The sequence below is a fragment of the Myripristis murdjan genome, chromosome 1 (assembly GCF_902150065.1).
Source record: "Myripristis murdjan chromosome 1, fMyrMur1.1, whole genome shotgun sequence".
NCBI lineage: Eukaryota > Metazoa > Chordata > Actinopteri > Holocentriformes > Holocentridae > Myripristis > Myripristis murdjan.
The window spans coordinates 10,257,049-10,277,468 of NC_043980.1; the positions used below are offsets into that span (position 1 = coordinate 10,257,049).

At 40.4% G+C, this 20,420-nt stretch overlaps 2 protein-coding genes across 4 annotated transcripts in view; one reads left to right on the forward strand and one right to left on the reverse strand.

Moving 5' to 3' along the window:
* The first annotated feature begins 2,048 nt into the window (after positions 1–2,048).
* cetp (cholesteryl ester transfer protein, plasma) lies at positions 2,049–14,934 on the forward strand. Its single transcript, XM_030059531.1, has 17 exons — positions 2,049–2,193; positions 3,319–3,433; positions 3,525–3,656; positions 5,098–5,168; positions 5,334–5,421; positions 5,514–5,583; positions 6,824–6,884; positions 7,086–7,177; positions 7,665–7,764; positions 9,083–9,162; positions 9,580–9,630; positions 10,155–10,307; positions 11,671–11,738; positions 12,895–12,937; positions 13,448–13,520; positions 14,061–14,146; positions 14,304–14,934. The coding sequence occupies exons 1-17, from the start codon at positions 2,049–2,051 to the stop codon at positions 14,379–14,381; spliced, it is 1,506 nt and encodes a 501-aa protein (XP_029915391.1). The 3' UTR covers positions 14,382–14,934.
* Positions 14,935–15,539: 605 nt separating this feature from the next.
* The window catches only part of LOC115368868 (uncharacterized), a 28,436-nt gene continuing 23,555 nt past the window's right edge, over positions 15,540–20,420 (reverse strand). The window contains exons 1-4 of one of the 3 annotated variants that reach the window (XM_030065288.1): positions 18,750–18,788; positions 17,163–17,495; positions 16,422–16,607; positions 15,540–15,864 (exon numbers count right to left, since the gene is read on the reverse strand). In XM_030065288.1, coding sequence (XP_029921148.1) covers positions 15,806–15,864; positions 16,422–16,607; positions 17,163–17,495; position 18,750 — 579 coding nt within the window. In that variant the 5' untranslated portion in view covers positions 18,751–18,788 and the 3' untranslated portion in view covers positions 15,540–15,805. Of the gene's footprint in view, positions 15,865–16,421; positions 16,608–17,162; positions 17,578–18,749; positions 18,789–20,420 lie in introns of those variants that run through there. The other 2 variants (XM_030065279.1, XM_030065271.1) reach the window with 2 other exon arrangements.

The window sequence follows — 20,420 nt, forward strand, 5'->3', positions numbered from 1 at the left end:
TCATTGTCAAGACATTTAATTCACAATATGATAGTATTGTGATTTTAAACATTTTACAATATGTTGAGTATTGTGATAACGTGTATTTCAATATATATTACGATTTATTACCTTTTCTCAGCTGCAAATTATGTCCCTGAGGGAAAATTTTGTCAACATCAGTTTTATCTAATAGAGATCAATTTTCCAGTCTGTCCATCTCACTTCAGTCATTTTTACAATGGGATTGTCAAGCAGACAGACTGACCAACTCTGTCGTAAAAACCTGCCATAAATGTTGCATGGATTCTTGGAGATACAGTATCGATACTTGCTCACTTGCTTGCTCATATTCAAAGACATATATTGTATGGCCCGCCTATTCATTTGGCGGCCAGCGGGCCACATCTGGCCCAGAAGCAACTGCCGAGTGGCCCAGTGATCTTGCATTACACTGGTTATTTTAACAACAATTTTAATATTTAAACTGTAATCTAGAATCTCTCTCTGTCTGTTGTTGTCTCTCTGTAATTTTCTCTCTGTCTCTTGTAGATAGAGAAAGAAAGAGTAAGACAGAGAGAAACAGAGAGAGAGAGAGAGCAGCAGTTTGGCTATAGCTTGTGTCCCATTCCTGTTTATACATGTTTCTGTATTTACTGCCCTGCAATAACCTGACAACTTCAAACAAGGGCTAATGCTGAAGCATGGCCCCTGGGTTCTCATCTCTTATCTCTGTCTGCCTTTTACTGTACCTCCCTTTTCTTTTTCCATCCCCCTTCCCCCCTTTTCATTCAGGTCCAAAGTGATCTCAGTCGGCTAAGAGGCTTGGAGGACAACAGACACATCCACTGGATTATAAGAAAACGACAATTAAGGAACAGAAAGCTCAAATTAACATCTGATTGTGCATTTGGTTTCAACTCGTGAAAGTATCTTTGCTCACGTCTGGACCGGGACACGGTGGTTTGTTAGAGGTCTAGTCTTTGTCAGACGAGAACAGATATGCATTCAGAGTCTAGAGTGTAAGCTCAGTTTGAGCGGTGGAGTGTAGAGTAGTGGTGTGTGTTTGGTATCTGTAATTTGGACTGCTTGTTGCATCAGTTTGGAATAAGAATTAGTGCGGATCACATTGATGGTTTGCCTCAGGATCTATCTTTTGAGATTCATCTTTACTTTGTGTGGAATATCTTTTTGGAGGTGCCTACAGCCGTCTGTATTCCTGCTTGCTGTTTTTTCTCATTCACTGTGACTACTTTCTGAACTGAAACGCACAATCGTCAGCAAAAAAAAAAAAAAAAAAATACATCTGTAGCTCCACAGTTGATTTCCGTGCCCAGTATTGATCTGAACAGTTGAAAGGTTAGTGTGTCTGTACCTACCTTCTGTTTTGCAGCCCACATGGCATAGGAAGAGCTGGTATAGTGTACCTTGACCCGTTTACTTAAAGGGGAGTTTGTGTGAAAGACAGGCCTGAGGTTTTTTCTTTGTTTTGTGTGTGTGTGTGTGTGTGTGTCTGGTGATTCTGCATTTCACACAAGTTGTCCACCTCTGCTTGGATGGAGGATCGGTTTGCTCACTAGACTAGATCACTAGACTTTCTGGTGTGTGAGCAGATGTTAACATAAGGTTCTTTGCTTGGTTTATTGGAAATAGGATTGGCTTAACACTGACTGCTGAACACACTGATCTACAAAAATAAAGGAAGTGTAAACAGGCTTGCTGTGAAAATCATAATCCGGTCACATGCACACAAGCAAGCAGCTTCAGACAAAAACTGGGAAAAAGCACATCAAGGGAGAATTTCTGAGTCACTGGGGTAGAAGGGAAAGTACTTTGAGGTATTGCTCATAGTCCAGAACAAATACCAGCGAGTCCACTGATTACTCTAACTTGTGTAACTATACAGTGAGTCAGGTGCAGTAAAAGAGCTGCCAAAGAGCTGGATGGGCAAGTGCTCAAACTCTGGCTGGTTCAGCACACACAGCCTTGTTTGTTAAGACAGACGAGTTGGGGAAAAAAAAAAAAAAAACCTCTTCAGTCTCCAGAGCCTGAGACAAAGATCTAGCAGAATGCCTTGTGACGTTTTCCCACCGCTGGTCCTCCTGCTGCTCCTGTCTGTGTTCAGGACGTCCCACGGCTGCCTGGACGATCCTGTCTTGGCCTATCGGTTCAGCGGAGCCATCTGCAGGCTCACCTACCCGGCTGCCGCTGTCTGTGAGTAGCGGGATTTTGACCCTTCCCTCATGCTTCTCTCCAAGGTTTTACTGTATTTGTTTGTTCATCAGTTCAGTTTCATTCAATGATTTTGTTCCTGGTTCAAAAATCTCATCGGTGGAAAATATGGAGCTGGGGGAGTGGGGTAATATTCAGCTGAAAACTCAAAAATTCTTTGATTATAAAGTCACAAATTTACAAGAAAAAAAACTGAGATTTTTTTTTTTTTTTTACCTTTTACCTTTTTACCTTTTGGTCAAGGAGCCACATCACCTCAAATTGCAAGGTTGGATCAGGCACACACTGCAGAAGCTGCCGCTTGTATCAGATCTGCAGCTGATGAGCTCATCCAGTTACACTTTGCAACTGGATTTAGTAACAATGACATCCTGGTGATTTTGGCCCATAATCATAATATTGTTTTCCTCTGAATAGGGCCAAGTCACGGGAACGTCTCTTCAAAGTCCAGATACTGATAATAATATTGTGATTTCCTTGTTACTTAATCAGATAGTATAATAAACACAGTTTTTTCTTTCTTTCCTATTTTCTTGTAAATTTATGACTTTGTAATTTCAAAATTTTCCATTTTTTCTCAAGTTTTTCATGTAAATTTACCCCTTTAATCTCAGAGAATATTAAAATTTTTCTTTTTCTCATTAATTTACAACTTTAATCTCAGAAATTCTGAGTTTTTGTTCTCCCTATAGTAGCCGTAATATGCCGTCATACTGCCATACCTTTGTGATAACTTTTTTATTTTAAATTTTAATGTTGATGTTTTGTTTTATCTTTTTTGTATGTGTGTGTGTTTGCCATTTTAATCTTGGCTTTTATGTATTACTCTTCTATGTATATCTCTCATGTACATTTGTAAACCTGGATAAGCCCTATTGTAAACACTTCTGCCACGCTTGTAAAGCCCTTCAGGTCAGCTCCTGTTGTTTTTATATACACTATATAAATAGAAGTGACTTGACTTGACTAATGAGAACATGACTGAGACGGTAGGGGGCCTCTATCTCATGTTACTGATTATGTTCCTCAAAACTGTATTCCCCATAAATCCCATGGCTCTCTGTATAGCTTGTTTATGGAGGCGCGTTTGTGTGATGTTGTTGCTAGTGAATGAGAAAACCACCAAAGTGATTGAGGCGGCATTCCAGCACGCCAGGTACCCCAGTGTGAAGGGAGAGAAGTCACTGCCTCTTATAGGCAAAGTGACATACGGCCTGGACAAGTAAGTGAACAAATATGGCTGACTTCTACCGGTAAATGTCCCGCAATTGGACAATATTCCTGCTCAACCTTTGTGTCTTTGCCCCACCCAGTCTGGAAATCCACAACCTGTCGATTGGTCGGAGTGAGTTTGAGTTACGTCCAGGTGAAGGTATCGCCATGGAGATAAGTAATGTGTCCGCCATCTTCAGAGGGACCATCCAGTATGGATACGGCAGCTGGATGTGAGTCCGCCCTTCACACACACACACACACACACACACACAGTAAGCTCAGTGTCACTCTGTTAAAGGACCATCCTAGAGATTTTGAATGTTTCGCCCATTTTACTACAATTTATCCATGTTTTAAACAATTTAGCAAATCATGTGGGGGTCTTAAAGATTTCAGAACATGTAACCAAAATCCCTGGATTTTCAATCATGAATTTTTGGTTGAAACACCCATCTTAAAATGTTCTGCTTCTAACAAAGTCGTAACCATTCATAAACCACAGAACTGATAATTGGTTTCATCGGGAACTACTTTTTGATTGAATTACTGTTGTGCTGCTGCTTATAGGAAAACTAATATGGACAACTTTATTATAGTGATCGAATAATGGTGTAAAGAACGTCTGAAGTCTCTGGAGGCAATTGTTCATATCGTAGTTGAATTAATGGAAACCAACAGCCGGATAAAAGGGAGGAGAAACAATAAAGGGCTTCTGAAATACGACCGATTGCTTTGGGGGAACAGCAGAAACGTCTAGTATGTGCATTTTGTAAATATTAGGCCAAGCATGCAAATTCACTGGTGTGCTCTTTTTAAAGGGATAGTTTACATTTTTACTGATATCGTTACATGAGTTAACCTCATGCAGAAACTCCTCCAGTTGGAAATCTGCCAGCTGGCTCCGACAACTGCAGCAGATAACAAGGTCAGCTGACAAAACACTTTGCAACCTGCAACAAACATGACAAAAAAGTTTTCAGCATTCACAACAGAGTACATCATATGTTTTTGTGGACCCTCTCTGTATCCTTGCTGCTTCACTGTGCTCTCAGTTCAGCTCCTGATTTTGGAACTATTTTGTTTGTTGAAGAACAGCAGTATTACTACGCACTGGAGCCTCTTCACATATCATGCCACCACAGAGCCAACCTAAAGGCTCCAGTACATAATAACAGTGGGGACTCAGGATGTAGACTGTAGGTATAAACCTATCATTGGGCATTTGATTTGATTTGACATACACATGGTACCACACTCAAAAGATCATTGCATGTACATGGTACTAGCTCAACTGTCTTAATATGTCTCAGTTGCAAAATAATGTCACTTCCTTTTTAAACATCACTATGACAGGACAGGTTTTTATTTTCAGATGGAGGCAGCTCCCCAAAATGATACCTCTGGTGCAAAATGAGCTTTTGAGCTTTCATCCAGTTTTTGCATGAAAACATCCTCTATCACTGCAATAGCCATCACATGACAAACAGGTTAAAGTGTTTGAAGTGGTACTACAGCCCCTGGATATAGGCTGAATGAGGTTATTTTTATTATTATTATGTCTGTTCATGGCAAACAGTTGCCAAACAGGTATTCATTTATTTATTTGAAAATGTTGTAGATCGTTACTTTAAATGACTAATTTCTTCCAGCTGTCTGTGTCTTCTCCTCTAGGGTCGATGTTGCAAATTCAGTTGACTTTGAGGTTGAGTCTCAGATTGATCTTGGAATCAACCCCAAACTTTGTAAGTATTTTCTTTTGTAGTGACTGCTCTCAGGGACTAAAATCAGTCATTTGGTGCCCTGTCAGGGTTCAGTAAAACCTTTAACTCAGCTCTTCACTGGTCTCATATCTTTTCTCACCTCATATCAGCCCTGTCTCTCTCTCTCTCTCTCTCTCGTCCTGTCAGATTGTGGAAAAGGGAAGGTGGCGGCGGACACCTCAGACTGTTATCTGAACTTTCACAAGCTCGAGCTCCTGCTGCAGGGAGACAGAGAGTAAGTTCCCTGAACATCCAGCAGGCAGGTGGGGAACAGAGAGAGGATGCACTGACTGTCTGACCCTCTCGCTGTGTGTTTGTGTCGTTCAGACCTAACTGGCTCAAGAGGCTCTTCACCAACTTCATCACCTTCACTGTCAAACTGGTCATCAAGGGACAGGTGAGGGCAAGAGACAGAGAGAGAGACTGTGTGTGTGTGTCTATGTGTGTGCCAGGCCTAGTCTACACTGGTGCTTTTGAAAAAAGAGCTTTTTCTATGCGTTTTGGCCTTTTACCCACATGCAAAACCATGTTTTGCAGTGAAAATGGACATTTTTGAAAACACAATCTAAACTTTTCAGACTCTCTGGGTTCAGATAGATAGATAGGTACTTTATTCATCCCGAAGGAAATTCACAGTTTTCAACAGTATCCACAGATTACAAGATTAAATAAATAAAAAATAAAGAATGAAAGATGACACCAGAGATCTAAGTACCCAATGTGCATAAATAACCGTGTGCATTCAGTGTTGACATGTAGATATTGCATGCACAAAATATGACATACAATACAATATAATATGATACAATAAAATACAGTATATTTTATTGTTCTAGTAGGGATATTTGTCATGGACTCAAATGCTTCACACATAAATGCCTCCAGAGTTGCAGTGAAACAAACTCTATATAAACACAAACCAGAACCAGATGTACCAGTCACAACAATATATAACCCATAATTACACATAAAAAAAATATTGCACATACATTTCACATGGCACATATTGCATACATCCAATGGGTGTGTTTCCATCACAGATCTAGGACTGGATTTCTCCGTCATTATTTGTGACTGTTACAAAGAAAAAATGATCCTGAATCAGCAGTCAGGAAATGAAGCTAAATTATGCATTGTTGTGGTAGATTTCGTAACTTTCTACCATTATTGATCATAGATTGTACAGAGGGAAAAATTGTCATACAAACATGATAATTATCGAACATCTGGAAACGCTGCCTGTCAGTGTAGTGTTTTTGATGTGGACAGAGTTTATTTTATTTTTTTGTTTTTTATTTTTTAAACAGCGCTTGTGTGGCCAGGATTTTTTTCAATTTATATTTTTAATTTATTTATTTTTTTCGAGTGTATATGAACATGTGGACTAGGCCTAAGTTTTGCAACAACGCCGTGGATAGTGTGTCAGCTCTGCCCCCACTTGTTGTTGTGATGTAAATGCAGGCTCAGGCTTTATTATTATTAATAACGTCCTGGCATGCACATTCAAATTTCATCAGAGTAAATGCAGACAAAATCAAGACAAAGGTGCTAATTCATCACACTAATTGGCTTAAGTGAAAGGTGTCAGTTTGTGTGTCAGTAAAGCTAACAACGATTCTGTCTCTGTTCTTCTGCAGATCTGTAATGAGATCAACAAGGTGGCAAACATATTGGCCGACTTTATCCAAGACACAGCTGGTATGTGTGTGTGTGTGTGTGTGTGTGTGTGTGTGTGTGAGATTCATATCTTCAAACTTGTGTGTGTATACGTCTACATGACCATCCCACATGTATCCATAACATAAACACACATCCATATGATGAATGTGGTGCGGTGTGGTTCATAAAGCACAGTGAACATTTCTGTGTGTGTGTGTGTGTGTGTGTGTGTGTTTCCAGAGCAGTTCCTGAGTGACGGGGACATCAGCGTGGATATCGGGATCGCAGCTCCTCCTGTCATCACTGACAACTATATAGAGTCGTACCACAAGGTACTCAACAACAGAGACCACACGTCACAGCATTACAAAGTCAAATTCAGCTTCCACAGTGGCTTTCAGCTTATTTTGTCTATGAGGCTCAACGTTTATGTCATGCTGTTTAAGCTGTATGAGTTTTTCCAGGGAAATCAGTTAAGACTGCAGCTCTTCGTGTTTTCCTCTTGCAGCGCACCTTTAGGTTTCAGTCCAACTTTATGAAAAAGATTTAGGCTATTTTATGATCATGTAGCTATTTTATGTAGCGATGGCTACAATTACAGCCACCTGTGTGTGTGTGTGTGTGTGTGTGTGTGTGTGTGTGTGTTTTTAAGTTGACAAGTTGTACAAATAGGAAGAGCTCTGCCTCAAACGTCCATGCACACATAAATAGTCACAGTGTACAAACTTTTACTTACAGTTTCCTTGTATGTTTTTTGCATTTTTTGATGATTGAGTCGAGTGTGCTAATTGCATCGCTTTGATTCCATAAATTGTCCAGGGCCTGACCAACTACAACAACTTTTCTTCAGTCATCAATGCGTCTGTTTTCCACCCGAGTCACCTGACTGAACACAAGATGCTCTACTTCTGGGTTTCAGGTCAGCAGCTTTTACTGTTTGTGTTTGCTTTCTTTCTGTTGCAGATTTGGAAATGCAACATTTAAAGGCTGATAAAAACAAATAATCACACATACTCACTGGATATGAGATGAGTCAGCTGATATTAATTTATTGATTTAATTCATTAATTTACTTGCTCAAATTGTGGTTAAATTTTAGTTTTATTCATTAATTTGCAATATTGCCTTTCAGAATTTCTTTAATGGCAATCCATTACTGAAAAACGCCTATTTTTAAGTTTGGAGAACTAGGATAATTATAGACATGAGGCCAGGGCAGTCATAACTTTTGTTTAAATAAAAAGAGGAAGTTCTGTTTACGAGAATGTTGGCCAGAGCGGTAACTTCTCTGAAATTGCTCTTAAGTGACATTCAGGATCAAATTTGTTTGCACAAGTGGCTCTCAGATGAGGCCCAACTACAGAACCTGAACTTCAGTAGAACCAACTTTCTTATTCAAATCAACATGGGCCAACTCCTCCGTCCCCTTCGGTAGAAACAATGAACACTTATTTATTGCTTTCAGGAAGCAGCCACAGCACAAAATATCCTTGTCCTAAAGAGAGTGACACACTTTTCACTGTAGCAACTAACCACAAACACCATTTTACTCTGATAGTTCATACATTCATTCAGTTCAGTGTCCGTTCTACTCCTTTCAAGTTCTGTGGGCCCAGTGTTTTGTATTTTTCTGTAAGTTTCAGCACAACACTTCCTTTGCGAGTCCATTCTCAACTCCAGAATTTCATCTGAACAAACAATTTTAAAAAATGAAGAGTATAAAAAACAATAGAAGACAATAAAAGACAGTTCAAAGAAAATTAAAACACAAGTAAAATCAGGAAAGGCTATCTGACAAAAGCATATTTTGTAGCTTTAAAGAAATCACAGACTCAGCCGATCTGATTTCCTCAGATCGATCCAGAGCCTCGGGGCCCGAACTGCAAACTCGTAGTGCCCTTTAGTTTTCAGCCGGGCCGCTGGAGCCAACAACAGACCTCTGCCCGAGAATCTAAAAATACGTACCGGTGTGTTGGACAGTACGAGGTCAAAGATATAGCAGGCAGAGAAGCCATGTAAAGCCTTAAAAATAATCAGTAAAATCTTAAAATCTACTCTGAAACATAATGGGTGCCAGTACAAATAGGCTTAAATAGGAGTGATGTGATCACGCCTCGTGGCTCTGGTTAAAAGCCTGTCAGTGTGGCTGAAAGTACGCTTTCTGTCTGTTTGTCTTTGGTTGATTTTTGCACAAAACTCATGTCCAATAGGATCTTAAACCAGTGTTTTGACTTCAGACCAGGTCTTTAACCCGATGATTACCGCTGCCCACCAGGACGGCCGCTTTCACCTCAACATCTCTGGAGCAGAAGTCAGTGTAAGTGTGCCATCTCCACGCAGCTTCTGTAACTGCTTATGAAGTCACGTGGCTTTGACATTTATCGAGTCGATGCCTTGCTTCATGTGAGTCGAGTCTGTTCATTTGTAGTTTAGCCGAACATTGGAGAAGAAAAGTCTTTGTACACTCCATTCACGTTCTGCGGCCAGTTATTTGTTCCAACTTGTCAGAATAAACATGTAGTTGTGTTTGTTGCATCGCATCTTGTGCTCAGCTTTTTGGTGTAAATACAGGATGTGTTAGAGATTGCTAGTGCAGACATATGTCCTTTTTTATGCAGAAATAAACTGTAAAAATGTAACAAATGTAATTGAATGTAACACATGTAACGTTTACAGTCATAAAGTGCTTCATGTGCTTTGTGTATCTGTCTTGTGTTGATGAATGTGACTTCAGGAAATTCTCAAGACGGATCTCTCCAGTGCCACGCCTGACTTCATAAGCCAGGTAAGCTGAGGCATTCATTCACCTGCTGAGTTATTAATTAAAGGCAAATATTTCCATGTACAGACACTAACTTGAGTAATAGAGCTTGACAGTTTATCTCCTAATTAAGTGTGAGAATATAGTACATACTGTATATTTATACCCATCCTACACTGTACCTATTGACTGTTTACCTGTTTAACTATCTTACTGTGCAATAATTTATACCTGTGCGACTTTACAGTAATTCAACAGTGCAAAACTTTGGTGTATATATGGTGTGTATAGGTGTACTTTTTACATAGCCTCATTTTTTATGTTTTTATGTTTTATCTTATTGTTGTAATATTTTTATAGGATTAATACACATATTTTTACATAATGCAATACAACTACTATTAATACTACCACTGCAACTGACCCAATTTCTCCTCAGGGATCAATAATATATTTCTGATTCTGATGCTGATATTTGCATCTCTCTTTGTGTGTATATGTGTGTGTGTGTGTGTGTGTGTGTGTGTGTGTGTGTGTGTGTGAACCAGTGCCTGTTGGAGTCAGGTTCTCCAGAGCTCAGGGTGTGGAGCTCATCCGCTCCCCGGCTGCAGACCTCTGTGCTGGGAGGCAGTGTGAGGGCGCAGGCCTCTGGGGAGCTGCACTGTGGAAGTCCACACACACTCCGACTCCTCTTCCAAACGGTCAGACGCTGCGGGATCTGAAGGGAGTGAGGGGAGAGGGTCACTAACACTACAGAATAAAATGACTTAGACTTAGTCTTAGGCTTTCTTTATTGTCATTGCACAAAAAACACAGCAGTGAGATTTTGGCAACGAAATGTCGGTGCTTGGCTTCCAGATTACAACAGAGATGGAATTATGGGGCAGTTTAAATAATTAAAATATAGTCTATATAACTAGTGCAATATAATCTATATAACTAGTGCTAAAAAAACAAGAGCTAAATAATAATGAGTGCAATAGAGAATAAATAGATAAAACAGAATATATAGTGTAAACAACAGAATAAACAGCGTAAACAGCAGAATAAACAGTGTAAACAGCCACTGTGGTTAGCTGCTACTGTGACCACGTGTGTCGCACTAGAGCTGAGCAGATATGATGTGCTGTCGCTGCTCTCTGAAAGAAATAATCAACGTTGATAATTATCACCAACAATCCTCACTTCCCCTCCCGCAGCACAAGACGCCTCTCCATGCTGCAGGCTCCACCGCTCGTTTGGTCGTTGCTGCAGACACTTTCACCTCAGTGGATCAGCAACTTGCCATGAATCGATTTATACAACAGTCATTCCGGTGCAACGGCCACAGCTTTTTGCAGTGGTAGCGATGCACATAAACATGGCCACCGCCCCCAACCATCCTGCTATGTTGATTTGAATGGGAGAGTCTGCCCTGCTCTGTTCAAGTGTTTTGCATATTGAAGTACTCAGTCTCAGATGTATACAGCGGTGTAATGCTTCCCCTGGCCGGCGTATTGCAGATTCATTCACTTCTAATAGTTCTGCAAAACAGCTCCCAAAAAAAAACTTTTAGCATACAAAGCCACACAAACAAAGCAGAGTAAGCAAATATAAAAAAACAATTAAGGTACAATTATTTGTGAAAGTACTCTCAGGTCATTTCTTCCTGACACAAGTGTTTTATGCAGAAGTTTCTTGATAATGCTAACCGCAAGATCTACTTCCCAATTCAAATAGTAAAAAAAAAAAAGGAAAGAGCTGTTTAATTACCCCAAAGAGTGGGTGCTGGGACTTGTTTAGTTGTTGTTGTTGTTTGTTTGTTTTGATTTATTATTAGCATAATCCATTTTATTTGTGTTTGTTTATGTTCTTAAAGTGTTACTCAAAGAATTTCCAATTACATTAGAAACTAGCATAAGTAGTGGCTGGTAGCTATTTGTCCAAGTAAAGATCCAACCTCCCAACAACCAAAATGCACTTTATATTTCTTTATATCTTCTTATATTACCCAGTTTCAATACTGACAGTACTGTGGTGAAAGTTTATGTGTCTGGGACTGATGTGTTTTTCTCTGCTGTGTAGGAGGTAGAGGTGGTGGTCACAGCTTCCTACGCTGACAAGAAACTCTTCCTCCAGGGCAACACCTCAGAGTAAGACCACTCTCCTGAACACTGAGAGAATACATGCTGCACTATGTCTGTGAGAGCAGCTCAGCACCCTGGGGCATAAATTCAAATTTAGCTTTCTTTACAGCCTCACATCACTGTTTACAGTGTCCGAGCCCTTTAAAGGCCCACAGTTTACAACAAACAAAACAGGATGGCACCCCCAACTTCAAAAGAAAAGAGAAAACTCCCCCAAACCCAGAGATCATCAGGAAAAAGGGAAGAAAGTCCCATCTACACCGAGGCAGCCTAAAGCATCTGGGAGAGCGTTTCAAAGAAAGAGAACAAAAAAGAGAATTCACGTTAGTCCGCATAAATAATGGTGTATATTTTTATTCCAACTTAAACACCACAGAGATAATCCAAACAATTCCTTTAATTAAAAACTGAAACAGGATATGTCTCCATATTTTCCCCTCTCCAGTCTAAGCACTGGAGTCGGAGGTCCTTTTGGGGGTGAGGCTCATGACACTTACTATATTTGGACCCACAGTGCCTTTAAAAAGTTATCAATTTGCTTTTGTCTTCTTTTTTGTGTTTTTTTTTTTTTGTGTTTTTTTTTTTATGTATTTGATATAGTTTGGGTATAACTGACTTTGGACAAATGCTGTGGGCAGGGCTTGTCTTGAACGCATTTTAGTATTATAACCAAATTTGGTGGACATGTGCAGGTATCACTTTTGAGTCAAAGCCAGTAGGTGGCGCTGCAGCAACATCAAAACTTCCTCATTGGCTTTGAGTTTGATTCTCTTGAAATTTTGCACATATTTTCTTTGCATAAAAGCTGAATAAAAACTTACAGGACGACATCAAACTCCAACAAATATTGCCACCACCAGCCAATCAGCTTTCAGTATCAATTAGACAAGGTGAGGAACGGCCCTGCAGCCCAAAATGTAACGGGTACCCATGGACCTGTGTGAAGTCCTGTGTGAAGTAAAGTCATTAGAGAGGAATTAACTGTTTGGGGCATTAAAATTTCAATAAAATTGCAATTTTATTGACAATTGCACATGGTAGAATGAAATTTGCAGTTTTGTGTATCCAGTCTCATCAAGTCAAACTTTTTCCAGCTCCTCCAGTTGGTCCATGTCTTGTGTTTAGTTGTGAACATGACGCTCATAGTTTATTCTCTCTGCAGGATCTCTGTGCTACAGGCAGAGCTGCCATCATCCAACCAGCAGGTAAACTCTTCTTTCCCATTGATTTTTTTGTTTTTGTTTTGTCTTGATCTCACTAACAGATTTTTCTTCTGTATTGGGAAAGACTGCACTGCACCCACTCACAACAGACCTGAGGCAATACTAGTTTAATGCTGGAAAATTTGTGCTTTAGTGGCCCCAAGTGGCAGCGAGGGGTAACTGTTTGAAAAATGGTTTGAGTCACTTCCTGCAGACAGAAAAGCGACCATGTCCAACTTCAGATTTTCATTTGGGCAAACAAACAGGGTCTCCGTGAGCGAGGATGGGACAGTGCTGTCTGTTGAAGCCCCACTTTGTAATTTTAGCCAAAAAGACGATTCAATTTTCACATACAAATCCTGGCTTGTGCAGCTTTATTGTCCATGCAGTCACCTTGCATCTCCAGGTATTCAACTTTTCACAAACTGAGAAGAAAATTGATTTTTAGCTGTGGTTTGACTGCGTCCTTCATCTTGGCTCAGTAATTTAACATGTTCACTCTCCTGTTGCCAGCAGCTGGATGAGGCACAGCTGGAGTACATAAGAGAGGCTGTGGAGAAGATAGGCATCCCTAAAGTCTTGTCTGGTAAGGCTGACAGAGAGATGGCACACATACATTCATGAGATGCAGCTGGCCTGATGTCTAGCAACAGGGTTTACTGGAAATTTTGGCAATTTTATACCAAGATAACACAACTATGTCTGAAAAGGGGAGACCTGTGGGTGTCTGTGAACCCATTTTCATTCAGATATCTGGAGGTCAGAGGTCAAGAGGCCATGATAGTTTTTCCATCGTCAAAATTTAGCATAACTTGGTTGTCAGCCCCATGACAGAGTCCTTAGGTTGTCTAGTTTCATATGATACCAGTATCTTTACTGTAAACCAATTCAATATTTCAAAAAATTAATTACTAAATAGTGAAAAAAGAAAAAAAATGTGATACCTAAGTGAATTGACTTCTTTCCTGTCCCTGACAAATCATGTTAAAATGCTACACAAAGCTTCTTTAAAAAAAAAAAAAAAAATCAAATTTAATTATTGTTCTCTTGTCATGCACATCTGATCCCTCCTGGTATGCAATAGATTTGTGGTGTGTGTGTTTTGTTTTTGTTTTTTTTTTTCCAGTTCTGGAGCCAGAACTCACCAGGCTCCTGGACAAACAGGGAGTCAACTTGTTTGACATCATCAACCCAGAAGTCCTTCCTCGGGATGTGAGTGGGCTGCTTCTCTTTTTCACTCTTTTGTTGTTCTCTCGGCTGTGATTGTCTCTCATTCTGTCCGTGTCTTTGTGCCACTTTTGTCATAATTTTCACATAATTACATTGCTTTCCTCTCTCAGGCGCTCTCATGTCACTGTGTCTGTTTCAGGGTTTTGTGGTAATCCAGATGGACTTTGGTTTCCCTCATCATCTCCTGGTGGAGTTCCTCAGGAAGACACTGGAGTGACCGTGCACCCGTCCTGCGCCTCGGGCCGGATTGTTGCTGATATCACGATTATGCCCTTCAGTTACATTCAGGAGACACAGTGATGTAGCTCGTTCAGGACATACAAAGCAGGCCTCTGGTTTCATATTATGAGCAAAAAGTTTGAACATGTTTTGGTTAATAATATTGTTTGGCTGTAGCTACCTCTTACATTCTTTTTCAGTATCAAAATAACACGGATGTGGGCCAGCTTGCCACTGACATGCTTTCATTTCCAATGAATGCATTTAGGATAATTCTTTGGGAGGTTTTGTTTTAAATGTGAAATGCCCACCCACTCTTCTTTTGCTTTGTAACAAAAAGTTAAGCTAGGCAGTTGCGCTTATAGACAGGCCTCATGAAAAACCCGATTTCTAACTGTGACTGTAAAAAGGCGTTGGTTTACTTCCTCAAACCTCTTAAAGATGACTGAATGAATAAACCCTTGGGTGCTGATTCTATGATTGTCTCTACACTCTCCACAGGTTGTCTGGTAAGAACAGGAATGATGTTGATGATGATGTTAAAGGCTTAATAAATCCAGTTCACACACACTCTCGTTGAGATGCCACTCATTTATTGTTGGGAGTTGAAGTATTCTGGTGTGTGTGTGTGTGTATGTATGTGTGTGTGTGTGTGCGTGTGTGTGGTTTCTACAATAAAGAAATAAACATAATGTACCAATGTAATAAGAATGCTATGTAATCATAAAAAACACAAAATTAATGAATAAGGAGATGACAATCCTCCTAACTGTAAGGGACTATCAACAAAATAACCTCTCAGCTCAGAAAGGTGCATATATATATACTACACTGGTACATTGCACACAAAGGTTGAATCAAGAAGTGCACGACAGTCCCTTAATGGACGTAACGACGCTGTGCGCTGGCTTTCTCTCCTCTCACACACTGTCTGTCAAGAAAAAAAAAAAAAAAGACAAGATATGTCCCTTTTCCACCAAAAAACACCTGGTGCTAGTTCGGAGCTGGTGCTAGAGCCAGTGCTTAACTGCAGCGTCATCGGTTCTTTCTCTGGCTCCTGTTTAGCTCCTACTCGCCGTTGGTGCTTGCTTGGAACCGATTTGGAACCAGTTTGGCCGGTGCTTGGGCGGTGGAAAACCAAAAAACTGGTGCTAAGTCAGGCATGGGCTCAGAACCAGCCCTGGAACCGTTTTGGTGGAAAAGGGGTAGAGAACCGCTGGTCTAGGCCATAAGGCTGGTGGTGCCAGGGAGGCCACACTGTGTAGACCTCATGTTTCCTCCTGTCTTTCTTTCATCTGCCATAGGCTCATTTTTTTGTAAAGGCCTTGGAAAAAAATCCTTTGTGATGAAGGGCTATACAAAAAAAATGAACCTGAACATTTGTCTGGAGATGACTACAGAGCAGAAAGTCAAATCCTGCCATCAAACTACACCACTGTTGCGTGGGTCTGTGTGTCCTCTGGCACAATCCCGACAACCTCCTGTGCAAAGAAAGAAAACATGGAGAGCAAGTTACTGTCAGCACTGGATCCTGCAGTTTAAAAGCTTCTTCTGAAGACTGAGGTCACCTTTTTGGACTGGGGCTGCGAGCATGATTGGGTGATTAAATTGGAAATTTCAAAAAATGGATTAAAGCTATCACTGTTGTACTTTTGAAGGAGGATGAAAAAAATATAACAAAAAGTTACAATCGGAATAACTGGAGTGGTTTAGCACACCTTGCACCACAACACTGAAAAATATCTTTTATGTGCACCTAAGAATGCATTAATGCCACTGACTGAAATGTTGCATCAAAGTCAAAATTTGAAGTCAAAATAAAGCTGCATTGCTTGAGGAAAAATAAGACTGCCAGTAGCTTCTTTCAAGACATTTAACTGCCTAAAATGAATCTAATTTAATACTTTTCAGCTTTTTAAAGGACAAGATACCCTTATTATCCAGTAGGATTTGGTGCACATGTGTTGCAAATTAAAATCATAAAAACTTTCTTCTTGTTGTGAGAAAAGGGTCAGTTAATATCAAGGTTAATACTTACGTCCAATTCCCCCGCATTTTCCTGCACAGTAGAGGCCCACTATGACAGCAGCAACAAGTAGAGCAACAGGAATGCCAACTGCTAAGCCGACCGTCAGACCAGTGTTGTGGGGAGGTGTGGTGCTCTTGAGGGGAGGTGTTGTGACCTTGAGGGGAGGTGTGGTGCTGGATGGGGCTGGATCAACTTCTGTGAAACAGTAAATAACAGACTTTTGTTCTGCAGCGCTTCAGTCAGGAGGGAAAACCAGCTTGAGACATGCAGCACAAGGTGGGCTTGTGATATATGGTTGAAATAAATATGTGTTCCTTTGTCAGTATTAATGTATATCACAATATGACCTCTATGCAAAAATCTCAAATTAAATAAACAAATTAACATTCATCCCATTCACTTCATGAAACAAGACTCATGAAACTAATAATAAACAAATAAGTATAGATGTATTCATGGCTCAGTCTACATAAATGTACACCTTCAAAAACAATGGTTAAGGGGGAAAATGGTGAGGTAATCACAAGGTTTTCCATTCTTTTATTTTTACTTTTGTCAAATTTACAAACTTTCAAAGCCTTTGAAATTCCTTTATTTCTCTGCCCTTGGTTATGACACCTTTTTCAAATTGAAAGTTTTCAATCTATTTTTTTTTTTTTTATTCACCCTGTTAGTTATCACTGGATTTGCATTTTTAAAGTCATACTGCTCTTTGGGTTAGCCTTTAAACATTCAGGAGCTACAACTCACCAACAGTTATATTGAACGTGTGTGTTGATGAATTCCCGTTGATGATCTGTATTTGGTAAACTGCGGTGTCGTTCATGTTGAGGTTCATGATGGTGAGAGACCCGCTGTCTTGGTGCAGACGGAGTCTTCCCTTGAATTTGTCGATGTAGTCGAGTTTCAGCTTCCCGTTGAAATATGTGCCCAGGGTGTCTGGCTTATCACTGTCATCTGAGAGAATTGAGCAGGTGATGTCGTCGTCAGCCTGCAGTCCAGTGACTCCGGTCTGCAGCGTGACGCTCTGCCCGACCCTCCGCCGTATAACCTCGGCCTCTCCATGTGCCAGCACAGCCGTCACTGCAAAAACACAAAACAATGTCTGAGTCAAATGCATCAAATATAACACACACATGATGAAATATCCGAAGGGCCATTTTACCTGCCGACACCGAGAGGGGGTTCAGCTGTAGTGACCCCCCCCCCCACCCCCCACCCCCCACCCCCTTTGTTTCATATCAAACCAGTTGCCCTGTTTATTAACACACAAGTCAACCCCTTGCGCGCCGTCATGCAGCCCAGTAAAGGTTGTAACAGATATTCAAGAGACAATGCTTTATCAGGTGTCTTTTTTTCCCTGCTATACGCTTTGAGAACGTGTTGGATTGCATATTTGGGACATAAAATCTGGATAAGGTTCTGAGCAGGACCACAATAACTAATACTTTGTTGGATATAATCTAATCTACATATTGTAAGGCAGGTGCGGGAAGTATCTCTGTCTCTCAGGTAGGCGAGAACACAGCTGTCCGTAATGTGTCTTTCAAGTAACGACACGCAGCGTCCAAATCCGCATGAACGCATTAATCAGACACTTTTGCATCTCTGTGCTTCATGCGTAAACACGCACAGCCTTCGTCTTAATGATGAGAGTTACAACCCACTCGCAATTAATTACAACATAGTTTTTTAGTGCCCGAACAGTCCGATCCGCGCATCACTGCTTTCAACCCATATCAACACAGAGAGAAATAGTAGGTGTACTGGTCTTTCTGGCGCAATGATAATAATAATAATAATAATAATAATAATAATAATAATAATAATCCCTCGTGTGTCATGCGCCATTATTTTTAAACCCTGTAGTATGAGCATGATCGAGATCAGAGAAGTGAACCTCTATAAAAATTCTCGACTGCATGATGCAACCCGATTTAAAAATTCCCGCAATGTTTTAAAATGAATGTTTTAAAGTAGTTTACAACATGGTAGGCTACCCATTAATCTCACGTAAATGATAATACATGGCAAATTAAGTTATATTTCAGTCAGTTCAGAGCCTATCTAAGTTTGAATGAAGGCGCGGTGAAGGCTTGTGCTGACAATATTATCTGCCATTTAAGGTGTAAATTCACGTTTTCATGTTTCATGATGATCCCGGATTCCCGGAATAATAACATCATGAAAAGTATCAAATTAAGGTGAAAGCACTTTGGAAGTAACAAGTCCAGATTTTAGTAGATACACATGAACAGCACGTTTTGTTTGCATTTGTACGCATTGTATGTATTCTTGTATCAGTACAAAGAATCAATAAGTGGGTTAAATACTCACTAAGTGCAGCTGTGATAAGCGACGAAAGACCAGTGGAAAACATCGCGGAGGGAAACTGGACCAGACCAAGACCAGAAAGAAGTGAGGCAAGTGCAGGAAGGGAGCCGGCAGGCGCTTTTAAAATGAACTTCATGACACTCCGCCTCTCCGCGGCAGCGACTTGATTTTCTCTTCAATTGTCACCCCGGGAAATTTAAATGTCCCGGAGAAACAAATGGTTTTGGGTCGAAGATGACTAATTTCATCACAATACAAAGAATCAATAGGCTAAGTGGTTAAATACTCACTAAGCGCAGCTGTCATAAGCGGCATAAGTGTGAAAACGTCGTGGAGGGAAATTGAACCGCAAAAGTAGAGCAGCAGCAGCGGCGGCGGAAGGACATGTACACAGAGCAGCAGTGGTGTAGTCTAGTTTGGATCAGCTTCTGTGAAACAGGAGCGTGCACGCGCGCACGTGCACAGAGGCTCCTTTTCTGAAACGTTAACGTTAGCTCCAGCTGTAGTGTCCCCCGAAACGTCACGCCTGACGGAAGACCCTATATGGTCAAAAAGAGCCCTCTTCGTAACACTGAGAAGGCGACTTTATGAACGGGAAAGTGAACGTTATGTCAAAAAAACATACTGATACGTAGGCCTATCTTTGCGCATTTTTAAGTGGTTATACGGAAATTCGGGACCTTTTCTAGTGGGTATACAGCATATACCTGGGTATCACGTAGACTACACCATAGACATCATATACGTATATGATGTCTATGGACTACACTGCAGAGCAGTGACGTAGCGGACACCCCCCCCTCTCCTCTCCCACGTGTTTTTTTCTCTTCAATTGTCAAGCCGCGGGAAATGTAAATGACCCGTGGAAATTTAAAGTGACTCGCTCATAACATAGCCTGATATAATAATGGTTGTGGTTTGTGGTTTGCGTTTCAAAAGTTTGATGTCTCTTAAATATGAATATGTGACATGAACACCCATGTTTACATACACACACACACACACACACACACACACACACACACACGCACGCACACACACACACACACACACAGAGACACCCACACACACACAGACACCCATACATAGTGTGTAGATTTCAGCTCAGCTCAGTGTTTTGATGATATATTGCCATTGTTAAAATGTACTGTATGAATGAGTTTGCAGCATAACGTTATTGATTACCTGCCTTGCACCCAAATTACTATGAAGCCTGATCATTTACCCAAACCAGGATCCACTCAGCATGTTTCATTCTTTTCTAAATGAAATATAATGATATATAGGCTACTGCACATCCATGAATGAATAGTGCCAACATATAGCCTCAGTATTGTCTGTGTAATGCTGACATGCCACAAAAAGAAAAACTGCTCAGTATCACGTTATAGTGTGACAAGATTATTGCTATAGCAAGATTATTTCGATGTTATAACAAGATATTTTCCACATTATAACAAGATATTTTCATGTTAATACTACATACAAACTTATCACGTCATAACAACAGATCTCTTGTTACAACGTTACATCTTGTAATAACAATAAACTTTTCACATAATAACGTGATACTGATACATTTTTCTTTTTCTGGCGTGGCGCTGCCACATAGCCTAACTCATATTTAGCCATGTAATAATAAAGGCTTTTAATATGGTTTTTCTCCGTGACAGT